The sequence below is a fragment of the Electrona antarctica genome (genome assembly GCF_951216825.1).
Source record: "Electrona antarctica genome assembly, chromosome: 15".
In the NCBI taxonomy this organism is placed as follows: Eukaryota; Metazoa; Chordata; class Actinopteri; order Myctophiformes; family Myctophidae; genus Electrona; species Electrona antarctica.
Genome location: NC_136796.1, coordinates 42328206 through 42340011, shown reverse-complemented (window position 1 = coordinate 42340011; position 11806 = coordinate 42328206). Strand labels below are relative to the sequence as shown.

Sequence of the window (11806 nt, the reverse complement as noted above, 5' to 3'; positions counted from 1 at the left end):
AATATGTGGTTTTAGATATTTTAGATTGTAGCAGTGACCCCGGTGTCTCTGATGTCATGGACACTGGGCTCACTTCCTTCCTGGACTACAATTCCCATAATTCTTGGGTGCACTGCTCCTCCTTATGGATAGGGAGAGGGCTGTCTTACTAGAGACAACATGTAGTCCAGGAAGGAAGTGAGCCCAGTGTCCATGATCAGAGACACCGGGCTCACTACTACAATCTAAAATATCTAAAACCACATATTACACACATAAAGACCCCCCAGGAAAGTGTTCTAAAGCTTCTAAACGTCAATAACATATATTTGTTCTCAAAAAGGGTGAAGTGTCCCTTTAATGAGCTGGTTGATGGTATCATGGTTTTCGGTAGCTGGCGGACTGCTTCCCACTGACCATATAGAGGGGAGGGAGCCTGCTTATGCAGGTCGAGGGGTCACAAAGGCCAGGGTTCCCTTTGGTCCCTCTCGGACCGGGGGTCCCCGGGACGCCGGGACTTCCGGACTCCCCTTCCTTGCCATCCTTGCCATCCGTTCCGACGCCAGGTTTGCCAGCTGGACCTGGGGGGGTGGAGATTAAAAAAGCACCGGGCTCATTCAATATTTTCCCATCACCTGCTGTTATTTCTACAGTTGGGTGCCACCGATATTGTCCCTTATCATTTGACCCATTTAGGCCTGACCTCAACATTTAAAAAAATCCTTCTAAATCCTCCAGTTTTCTGAAATAAATATTTTCACGATTTTTCAAAAATAGCAGACCTACAAGCTCGTAGCGCGCCACTCGGTGGCGCGCTACGAGCTTGTAGATCTGCTATTTTTCAATAGCTAAATTATAACAATGTTTAAAACACCAAAAGGGGTTCCCGCCCAAAATGGATTAACTGTCCTTTTGCGCAGATCACGCAAACCTCAGCAAAAAGAAAAGGACAATATTGTTGGCCTCCAACTGTTATTTCTACAACACCGGCGGCCAAAACATGAAGCTACTGTAAGTGAGGCATGCTTTAATTAATCACTTAACGCCGTTAGCAGTGGTTCCCTATGGAGACACAAAGGAGAGTCTTTGTGTTTCCATAGGGAACCACGGCTGGTCATCGAATTAATGGCTTAGGAACGCAACAAAAACACATCCATTAATTCAAGTCTCCATGGGGTGAGTAATAGGTGGTAAAAAAGTCATTTTGTGGTTGAACTATCCCTTTAAGCCAGTTTTAATATACTATAGGATAGGCAGGCTACAGCTTGAACTCATCCATATTGTTTTGCTGGTTAGAGGGCTGATGTCACCAGAAACACATACAATTATATATATATATATATATATATATATATAATAGCATCCCGCCGTTGGTGAATTCAAACTCGCATTGCAGTGTGTGTGCGTGCGTGCGTACGTGCGTGCGTGCGTGACTTCAATTCCCTTTTGAGAAACACACATTGTATTAATAAAATGGATAAAAAAAGAATATATATATATATATATATATATATAGGCCTATATATATATTTCTTTTTTTTATCCATTTTATTAATACAATGTGTGTTTCTCAAAAGGGAATTGAAGTCACGCACGCACGCACGCACGCACGCACGCACGCACGCACGCACGCACACACACTGCAATGCGAGTTTGAATTCACCAACGGCGGGATGCTATTACAAACAGCGTGTTTCGGTGGCCTGTGGCCCCCAGCGGCGGCAACACAAATAGAACCGGGAGCTGAAAGATGGGTTTGTTCATGCGAGCGCAAAACGCCATAACATGGACATAATTCAATGATGAGAATCTAAATGGGGTTACCTTGCGCTCCTGGCTCGCCCGCGCCTCCTTTGATTCCAACTCCATCCTCTCCTTTGTCTCCCTTATCGCCCGTTCCTCCGGCGTCCCCTGCAGAGGAGGAGCGTTGTCAAACATTGATGCAGAAATTCAATTGCGAGGTAGTGTGGTGGAAGAAACTATTGTGATGTTTTACTACTTTAGGTACAAGTAGCAATAGTACGGTGTAGAAATACACTGAAACATGAGTAAAAGGTCTACATTCAGTAACAGTAGTTACCAAAAGTACTGTGTAGAAAAATATAAATAAAGTATAACAGTATCTCTTTATTTCTCTTTTTCTCTTTGTTTCTTTCCTCCTTTTTGGTTTTCTATAAAAGAAAAATGTATTTCATATCATAATGTTTGTGTAACGATTTATAATCTGTTCTCAATAAAAACCTATTTGACAAAAAAAATAAAGTATAACAGTATCTCAAAATGTGCAGTACTTGACTAAAATGCACTTAGTCACCGTCTCCACCACTACAAAATATCGACGCAGAAATTCAATTGGGAGGCCTATTATTTCCACAGCCAAGCGGACACCATTAAAGAGAGAGAGAGAGAGAGAGAGAGAGAGAGAGAGAGAGAGAGAGAGAGAGAGAGAGAGAGAGAGAGAGAGAGAGAGAGGGCGCCAATGGGAACCCCGTTTCGTGACTCATCGATTCCATGCTATGGATGTGTGACTATCTCCCGGTCCAGACACAATGGCCCTGCGAAAAGTGAAGACAAAGTGTGTCTTTGACTGATAGCACTGTTTCCTCTCTAAAGGCTTCATTATCCCATTCAGACCTGAGTTAAAGGTATATTCAGTGATTTGACTTAATTCAAATATCACTTATTTTTTCTTTTTTTCTGGATAATCCTCCCTACTATAGAGTGTGCTGACCATATAAGGAGTTCCTCCCTGTCCCCAGTGAGCCCCTGGGGTCAAAAAACCCTAGTTTCAGTTTTGGTGGCGGGTGGCAAAGCCTTCATCCAATCAGGATGAGAGGGGCCTTCCTCCAATCATGATCGAGTGGGGGCGGGCCTTGGTGCACATGCTGTTGGCCTGTTGCACTTCCCCCCACTGTAGAGCGTGCATGTGCACATTTTGTTACCGGGGCGGACTGGGTGGTTTTCCAAATCACCCAAATCACTGAATGCTCCTTTAAAAACATTCACTCTGAAAGAATATTATATTCAAAGATTTGCGCCACATTTTTTACGATTTTTGAGTGGTGCAACCACTCCAAGGAACAGCAATGTCCGTGTTCACCTATATGTGTTCACCTATGTGACTATGTCACTATGAGCACGAGTACCAATGACTACCAAAAGTGGCGCTGTTATAGTTATAGAGATAGTGCTGGAATGTGCTGGAATGATAGAGATTCATTCCAGTTGGATGGGTGTGATATTAAAGGACCACTTCAACACTTTTCAACCTATCTTCATATACTAGGTCCTCACTAATAATCATGATAAAATGGCACGATTTTTTTCTACTCAGTTCCATGTCTCATAGGAGGGCTGTGGGCAGTTTAGAAACCGTCCTCCAGTGACATCATCAATAGGCAGATATTTTTTAAACAAGAGTTTTTTACAAAAAAAATTTAGATTTTCATTATCGTGAGAACGATGGCTTCCATTTTCGCATTGCAACTTTTCAGGACTAGAAAGCCTGCAGTTTCTATTGGCTTGTATTCCCCATCGATGATGTCACTGGAGGACGGTTTCTGAACTGCCCACAGCCCTCCTATGAGACACAGACAGAGTAGAAAAAAATTGCGCCATTTTTTCACGATTATTAGTGAGGACCTATTATATGAAGATAGGTTGAAAAGTGGTGAAGTGGTCCTTTAACCACTTTAACCCCTGCATCCATCTCCCATGCTGGACGGAAGGAACATTAGCCAAAAATAGCAGCTTTACAAGCCCTTTGAGGGCTTTAGCTCAGCTATTTGGGCTTGTAGATCAACTATTTTCTGTAGACTGAAAAGAGTGGTCTAATTGCAACGACAAACTAGGGTCCGTTTTTACTATGTCAGTATCAGGGTCAGTATTATGGTCAGTATTATGTCAGTTTCATGGTCAGTATTATGGTCAGATTATGTCAGACTGGCCCAGCCAGCGTGCGTGGGTGGGCGCGCTTGGAGCAAGCGCTGGAGAATATTGGTTCACCGATCAGAGCCCCCCTTGCCCCCCTCCACAAAAAAACTGACGTCACTATATTGAGAGTGACGCCCCTCTGCACTGTAGTTCAATCGCACTCCAAGACCAGGAAATGTCTCACGTTCCCCCAGGCTTTATTTTATATTTTTTTATGGAGGGACAGACAGTAGGCTGACAGGAGATGGGGAGAGAGATGGGGGGGTGACATGCAGTAAAGGCCATCGGGATCGGGAGTCAACCCGCGGCACACTGCCCAGACTGGGTTACCAGCCAAGGTGCCTGGACCACTGAGCCACGGCCCATGGTCCAGGCTTTCATTTTTTGAAAATAAAAGCCTGGGTACCGAGGCTATGTCAGTAGTATCATGTCAGTTTCATGGTCAGTATCTGGTCCATATCATGTCAGTATCATGTCAGTATCATGTCCATATTATGCCAGTATTGTGTTCAGTATCATGTCAATATCATGTCAGTATCATGTTTCCCTCTTTTTAGGTCGCTATGGCAGAAGTGTATAGAGCGTTGCAGTCCCGCCCCCTTTCAGAAGGACGCGTGGCCCAGGGAATGATTCCCCATTCATTTTCCCCATAGGCTTTTCAAAAAGTATTTATATATAAAGGCGGTTACGCCGCGGACAAAGCCAACTCGGATCGTGACAAATCATGACAATAATAAACACAACAGATTAGAAATTAGAAAGAAGAAAATAAAGGCAGGTTACAACACTATTTGTTTTGTTTTTCTTCTTATAAATTATTTGATCGGCCCAAAACATTGTAATTGCTGTCATGATTTGACACGATGCGAGTTGTCTTTGTCCGCGGCATCAGAACCGTCTTTATATAAATACTTTTTGAAAAGCCTGTGGAGAAAATGAACGGGGAATCATTCCCTGGGCCACTCGTCCTTCTGAAAGGGGGCGGGACTGCGGCGCTCTATAAGATAATACAATAACGATTAAATCAATGTGTTATTGCTTTCATTATCAGAAAATAACCCTGTTCACGAGTGATGCATTGCATCGGGTCCTCTTTCGCCCGGTTGCGGTTTATCTCCAATTATGTCTGGCACACACGTACATTATTCCTCACTTAACGTTTGACAAACAGGGTGGCGGAGAACATTAGAATTTCGGTTCAGATCCCTCCGAGTTCATTAACTTCCCATTATCAGGTTGAGTGGAGGGCACTCAGTTGAGCAGCCGATGTCGAAATGATGATCGCGAGTCTAGTAATAGGCACCTGAGAATTTCACTTCTACTTCATTTTGTAAATAGCTCTGGAGTGTCTGCTAAATGCCTGGATTAATTCATACTCAACTGAAACCTCAACTGAACTATTTCTAGCCACAGTTTGGCTAGAAATGGTTCAGTTGAGGTTGGCATGGATTTGAGGAAGGCTGTATTAGTCAGTCAGTCAGTCAGTCAGTCAGTCGGCTGTCGTTCCATCCGTCTGTCACTTTGGTCCCAAACAACATATGGCTCATATCTCCATATCTCAAAATAGCAGATATCTACATGCTCACAACGAGGCACAATGTGACATGTGGTAGATCAGGTATTTATGTACCTTGTAGATCAGGTATTTATGTACCTTGTAGATCAGGTATTTATGTACCTTGTAGATCAGGTATTTATGTACCTTGTAGATCAGGTATTTTCAGTATTCTAAAAGATTTTTAAAATAACATTAATGAAATGTGCGGAGTGCATGCATGCTCCAAGGAAGATTACCCCTTTTTGAGTGACTCCCATTCTCCTACCTATCCTATGATAGATCTGAGAATCTAATCAGGATTTAGATTTTGATATACTCTTAGGCAATTTGTGAGTAAGAACAAACTTTTGAGGCTATGCTAGATGGTCTTTTAGACTCTTAGTTTTGTTGATTAATGTGTTGTTGTTGCTGACCAGAAAAGATGCTGCATACAACTGTCTCTCTTTGAATCTTTGCATTGCTCACGTTCTGTTTCAAGAATCACTTCACTGGTCCCCATTCACTCTCTCTCTGACCGGCCCATGATCCTACCTTTCTTGCCAGGCACGCCTGGCAGTCCGAAGTAGCCCGGATGGCCCTTGGCACCCCCCGGCCCTGGAGCGCCGGCTGCTCCCGCTGAACCGGCTGGTCCAGGGGGGCCCGCGGGCCCAACAACTCCTACGGGACCAGGGGCTCCAATGGGTAGTGGCCTCTTGAGGAGCTCCTTCTTAAACTCTTCTAGCGATTCTAGACGGACATGCATGGGCACAACATTAGGTGAAACGTGGAGATTTTGCTTTGTTGTTATTAAAATAATTTCACCCTATATAAGATAAAGAAATCTTGCTGTCCTACCTTCAACGACGGCTGAGCACATCTTGCGGAGCTGCTCATCGGTCACTTTGGGACCCTTTGAAATAAAGAAGGCACATCCAGCATTGTCAATGATATATACTTTGAAAAAGAATAGACGACAGCAAAGTTATAGTGTTTCCTTTGTGTTTATGATGAATTTCCCTACTACTACTGCATCCTACTCACAGGGAAACCTCTGGGACCAGCGGGTCCGGGGGTCCCTATCTCTCCCTCCAGACCCGTGGACCCCTGCGGGCCATGCAGCCCCTCGTGTCCCGGCTGTCCTGGTCTGCCCTCTGCACCTGAAGCACCTCTCTGGCCCTTCTCCCCACCCTGAAGAACAGACACAACACCACACGATATTATCACAGCTTCACACGTGGTCACCACAAGCCCAGGATATATAATATCTCTGCTGTCGGGAGGAAACCTCATAACTCCAAAATGTTCATTTTTCAGGAAATGAAAAATATAATTGTTTCAGGAAATTAAGAAAACCTTATATTTTTTTAAACAAAGCAATACTGCCTCATCAAAGTTGGTGTTGTAACTTTATATATTGTCAATTACTTCCATGAGAGGGGGAGAGGTGGTGGAGTCAGTTGCTTTAGCAGACATTTTGAGGGTCCAATGGAGTTAAGAGGTTTTGTCCAAAACACTTTTTACTACTTTCCATTGGTTCAATATTTTCTAAACAACACACAGACGTAAAGGGTGTTCAATAGCACCGATTTATGCCAAAAAAACCTCAAAAATTGAGTTATGAGGTTTCCTCCCGACAGCAACGAAATTGAGCTAGATTATCCATTATTAACAATAGAGTATTTGAGTTGCAGGTCTGCACTCTCTGGGTTGTGTAGAGGAGGTTGGAAGATATGTATACCATACCTCTCCTTTGATTCCCTGGATACCAGGAGGTCCCTGTAAGACAAAGCCAGAGCAAAGACAGTGTTATCCCTGGGTTATAATCGCCGCTGCGCTGAGAATTGTTGATGGTGTACAGTAGGTCGCTCTGCTGTTATCGGCATGCCGCATGCGACACCATCGGACGACGGAGCAGAAATAAGGCAGTATATGTTCTTAAAACACCAAAACTTGACGTGACGAAAAGGAATTAAGTCCTTAAGTTTTCAGGAAAAACTTTTATTTTATTTAAAATGCATTGCATTGTTCACCACTAACTCATCTGTGTCTACTGTAGCCGGACACACAGTCTGAATTTTCATTTAATTTCACTTCAGAACATATTTTTTTAATGGGAGTGACTAGTGGATTCAGGGCTGTGTCTGGGCTCCAGTTTGTCTTTTGTATTAATATTATTCCCACACAGAAGAAAACTTTTTTTGTGGAAAAAGCTCTCAAACTTTCTTTCGGTGTGTCCAGACTGTAGATTATTATTTAATTTTTTTCAATAGTCAAATAGTCAATCTACAAGCTCACACCGGGTCGCAGTTCGACACATTTTGAGCTTGTAGATCGGCTAATTATGGTACGAGACACCTGCGCACAACTAAGTATTTAAAAATCAGCCGTTACCCTGTTGTTTGTTGAGGTTCATGCCATTTACCGGTACTATGATCTCCTAGCTGTAAGTTGCTCTGCATAAGAACATCTCCTAACTAAATGGATTCTGGCTGTCCTGAAATCTACCGGTAAGCTAAAAACTAAAGATGACCGATCCTTTGCAGTAGTAGTAGCCCTACTAGCCACCACTCTCTGGAATAGTCCATATCCCCTTGGTTATAAAAAAATAAAATAAAAATAAAACGCGTCAGTGAATAGTTTTATACGAAACTGCTCAAAACTAATTCATTCTTAAGCACTTGGCATTGTGAGATTCTTGCCTTCTGCTCTATTTCTATTATGTACCGTTCATCTAAATAAACCAAATAATTAAAGAAACAAACAAAATATAGAAAAGCACTAGCTCTCACTCTCATTCAGCTGCAACAGAAAAAGAAAATCCTAATCGACGGTCTCTATACATTCTAAGAAGGTTGGTTTGCACACCACTGGGACTTGTGTTCCTATAGAAGAGCCAACGCTTCTACAACGAGTGAAGAGGTAGAAATGCGTGTTCTGGAAGAGAAGAGAGCAGAGGGAACCAGACGGGCCCTGCGGCAATGTCATACCTGGTCTCCCTTGACGCCTGAATCTCCTCCAATACCTGGATCTCCCTGGTGAACACAGAGGTTTATACAAGTTAATAATAGATGAAGAGTGGAAGCGCTGCAGCTTTTTCACTTTTTTCAGAATTCATCCAATTTTCTCCAAACAGACATGATCAAAATGTAACTTAACATCATCATATGCACAGAGTCGCACACACCTGACAGAATCGATTTTGATATTTTTGGAATACAGTTCTTATTATTCTGTTGTGACGTCAGGACTTCACTACCCTAGAGCGTCGCAGTCCCGCCCCCTTTCCAGACCCGGAAAATAATTCCTTGTTCATTTCCCTCATAGACTTTTCAAAAAATATTTATTTAAAGACAGTTGTGACAAATCCGATCAAATAATTAGAAGAAAAAGGCAGGTTACAACACTTGTTTTTTTTTTTTCTTACAAATTATTTGATTGGCCCAAAACATTGTGTTTATTGTCATGATTTGTATATATTATCCAGTCAAATATCATTATATGGATATAATATAGATGTGTCCCGATCATGTTTTTTGCTCTCGATCCGATTCCGATCATTTGAAAATGACATGATCGGCCCGATTTTTGATAACGTGATCGGATCGGGACATGTGAAAACATAAAAATTCAATAAAATTTTTTATTAAAATAAATAAATAAAAAGTACCTGTGGCACTAAAATGGACACTGAAACAATCATGGCAGTCTATTAAGTATGTTTTTTGAGTATCTGAATTTTACTTGAGTATTTGTTCTTTTGGAAGCTTCACTCTACTACATTTCAAAGACAAATATTGTACTTTTGACTCAACTCTGTTCCTGGGGAGGGACCCCTCTGCGCTAAAAACGTTAAAAAATGTATTATTAATTAACAACTTAAAGGGCCACTTCACCCCTTTTGCAATTTCAAAGTGTCCATAGACTCCATGATGTCATGGACACTGGGCTCACTTCCTTCCTTGACTACAATTCCCATAATGCTTTGGTCCACTGCTCCTCCTTGTGGATAGGGGGAGGGCTGTCTTACTGAGACAACATGTAGTCCAGGAAATAAATGAGCCCAGTGTCCATGACATCATGGAGCCCATGGACACTTTGAAATACTGAAATATCTAAAAACACACATTACCCACATAAAAACCAAAGTGTGTCTTGTCTCCCAAACATCATTAAAATAAGATCTGGTTGCAAAAGGGGTGAAGTGGCCCTTTATTGAGCCCTATTTCAAACATATAGAAACTATTTATGTTTTTATGTCTATGTTTTTATTATTTTTATTATTTTATTTTGTTCTTTGCCATTGTTCTATCATTTTAACTACTTGACTGTGTTTTATTGTATTCTATTTTTGTGTCCTGCCCTGTGAAGCACTTTGAGCTGCATTTATGTATGAAAGGTGCTATACAAATAAAGTTTATTATTATTATTATTATTATTTGGATCTCTCTAGGTCGTCCTCAGACGAGCCCTCCATCATCGCTTCCAGTCATCCCGGTTCTCCATACATCCGGCCAGCTCGTTGGTGCTTGTTGGATCTACAAGCTCACACAACCAGTGCTTAATTTCAGCCGGAGCTCAGCTCCGGTACCTGTCACTTGAGCTCCCCTACCTGTAGAGGGCGCTCCGCCACCCCAAATGCACATTACAATATACAATACGTCTCTATTATTATTTTAGTTTCATTTTCAAGTCAACTAGGCTTCTTCCTTGTCATAGTTACTTATATTTCCAGTACGATTCCAAAATAAAACATGGCTTGAATGATCGCATTGCAAGCACAAACAAAAAAACACTCTTATTTTGAAATGTGTGCCCGTTGTGAGAGGAAATAGGTGGCTATGGAACCCCGGCTTGACGCCTCTGCATCTGTTGTCGTTCGTTGCATATGGAATATGGAACTTTCATACTTTTATGGAGCAATAGATTAACTGCTACTTGGAGTTTAGCCTTGGGGACAGCATGCGTTTTGTTTTCAATACAACATGCGTGAGTTCTTATGAACAGAACTGACTGCATTGCCAAATCTCGCAAAGACACCCGGCTTTACAACATGGGTCGATCAGTATCGAATATCATAACGCTTGCTTTGGTGGGCCCGAAATAAAAAAAAGACTAGTACAGAATTAAGTAGTAGTAGCATTATTGAGTTGTCATCGGAGGAGGAGGAGGGGGAGGAGGAGGTGGTCGGAGGAGGCGGAGGAGGAACTTGGATAAGGACAACAACAACGCGCATGCAGGTATTTAGCATTGCGTACTGTTCTGATGATGGGCCACCCTAACTTAATACTGTATTTTATACAGTATCTAATATAACGTTGAGCCGCTGTGCCAACTGAACTGCAAATGCCTACTGTAGTTGTGTGTTGTGAGCCGGCGGGCCCCTGTGTAAACTGTTGCTGCAAATGTTATTGATTGACTGATTGGACATTTTATTCAGTTTGTATTCAGTTCAAACGAAAGTAGCCTACACAGGTCAATACAAAATCTGACTGCTACGAGTATAAAACCAGAAAAAGACTTGTTACTTCAGGGTCCTCTATTCATTCATCAGAACATTTAAAGACATATAAAAACGTCTAGGTATATGCCTACTCTATTGTGTTCTGATGGGTGGAAAAAACTGGATAAAAAAACAAATTTTGCACGTGCACGCACCCGAGCTCCGGCACCTACGAATTTACAAATTAAGCACTGCACACAACACATCACATTGTGAGCTTGTAGATCAGCCACTTTCACTACCTATTTGCAGAAGGTTAAAAGGCCGCTTACCTCACTTCCCTTTGGTCCCACTGGGCCCACAGCGCCCTATAGCAAACACGCACAAGAAGAACATATGACAATATTTCACTGAAATGTTCATATTCACAAAAATAATAATATGAAAATGTAAAAATGAGAGATCATTCATCGTGGTCACCTGCTCTCCTTTCAGTCCAGTGTGTCCCTTTATGCCTTTGAGACCAAGGTCGCCTTTCTCCCCTTTCTCCCCCTGTGTGGTAAACGCAGCAAAAACTCACTGTGCGTGTCATAACGGTAAATGGAGCATTCATATACAGTGGGGTACAGTCCGATATTTCCTCCTGGTCAAATTGGGACCTCTAGGTTTCCCTGGGTACTCCTGGGTAACTCTTCTCAGCGCCACACCCCGAGCCCAACCCCATAGATTCTTAGCCACACCCCTAGATTTATTTAATGTGCAGTGTGGCCATTAAGCCACAGGGTGGCGTTTTTCAAACTAGTGAGCACTGAGAGCAGGGGATTTACTTTGCGCATGCTCATTTTCCCTGAACCTTTATCCAAAGTGCTTTACAATGTGCATTACATTCACACTCGCACGCGCGCACTCACGCACAC

At 42.3% G+C, this 11806-nt stretch overlaps 1 protein-coding gene across 7 annotated transcripts in view; it reads right to left on the bottom strand.

Moving 5' to 3' along the window:
• Nucleotides 1-254: 254 nt before the first annotated feature.
• col9a1c (collagen, type IX, alpha 1c) overlaps nucleotides 255-11806 on the bottom strand; it is a 90575-nt gene continuing 79023 nt past the window's right edge. For all 7 annotated transcript variants that reach the window (XM_079521843.1, XM_079521847.1, XM_079521844.1 and 4 more), the window contains 9 exons: nucleotides 11370-11441; nucleotides 11222-11257; nucleotides 8437-8481; nucleotides 7193-7225; nucleotides 6491-6637; nucleotides 6305-6359; nucleotides 6002-6196; nucleotides 1804-1890; nucleotides 255-560 (listed from right to left, as the gene is read on the bottom strand). In XM_079521843.1, coding sequence (XP_079377969.1) covers nucleotides 358-560; nucleotides 1804-1890; nucleotides 6002-6196; nucleotides 6305-6359; nucleotides 6491-6637; nucleotides 7193-7225; nucleotides 8437-8481; nucleotides 11222-11257; nucleotides 11370-11441 — 873 coding nt within the window. In that variant the 3' untranslated portion in view covers nucleotides 255-357. The remainder of the gene's footprint in view (nucleotides 561-1803; nucleotides 1891-6001; nucleotides 6197-6304; nucleotides 6360-6490; nucleotides 6638-7192; nucleotides 7226-8436; nucleotides 8482-11221; nucleotides 11258-11369; nucleotides 11442-11806) is intronic.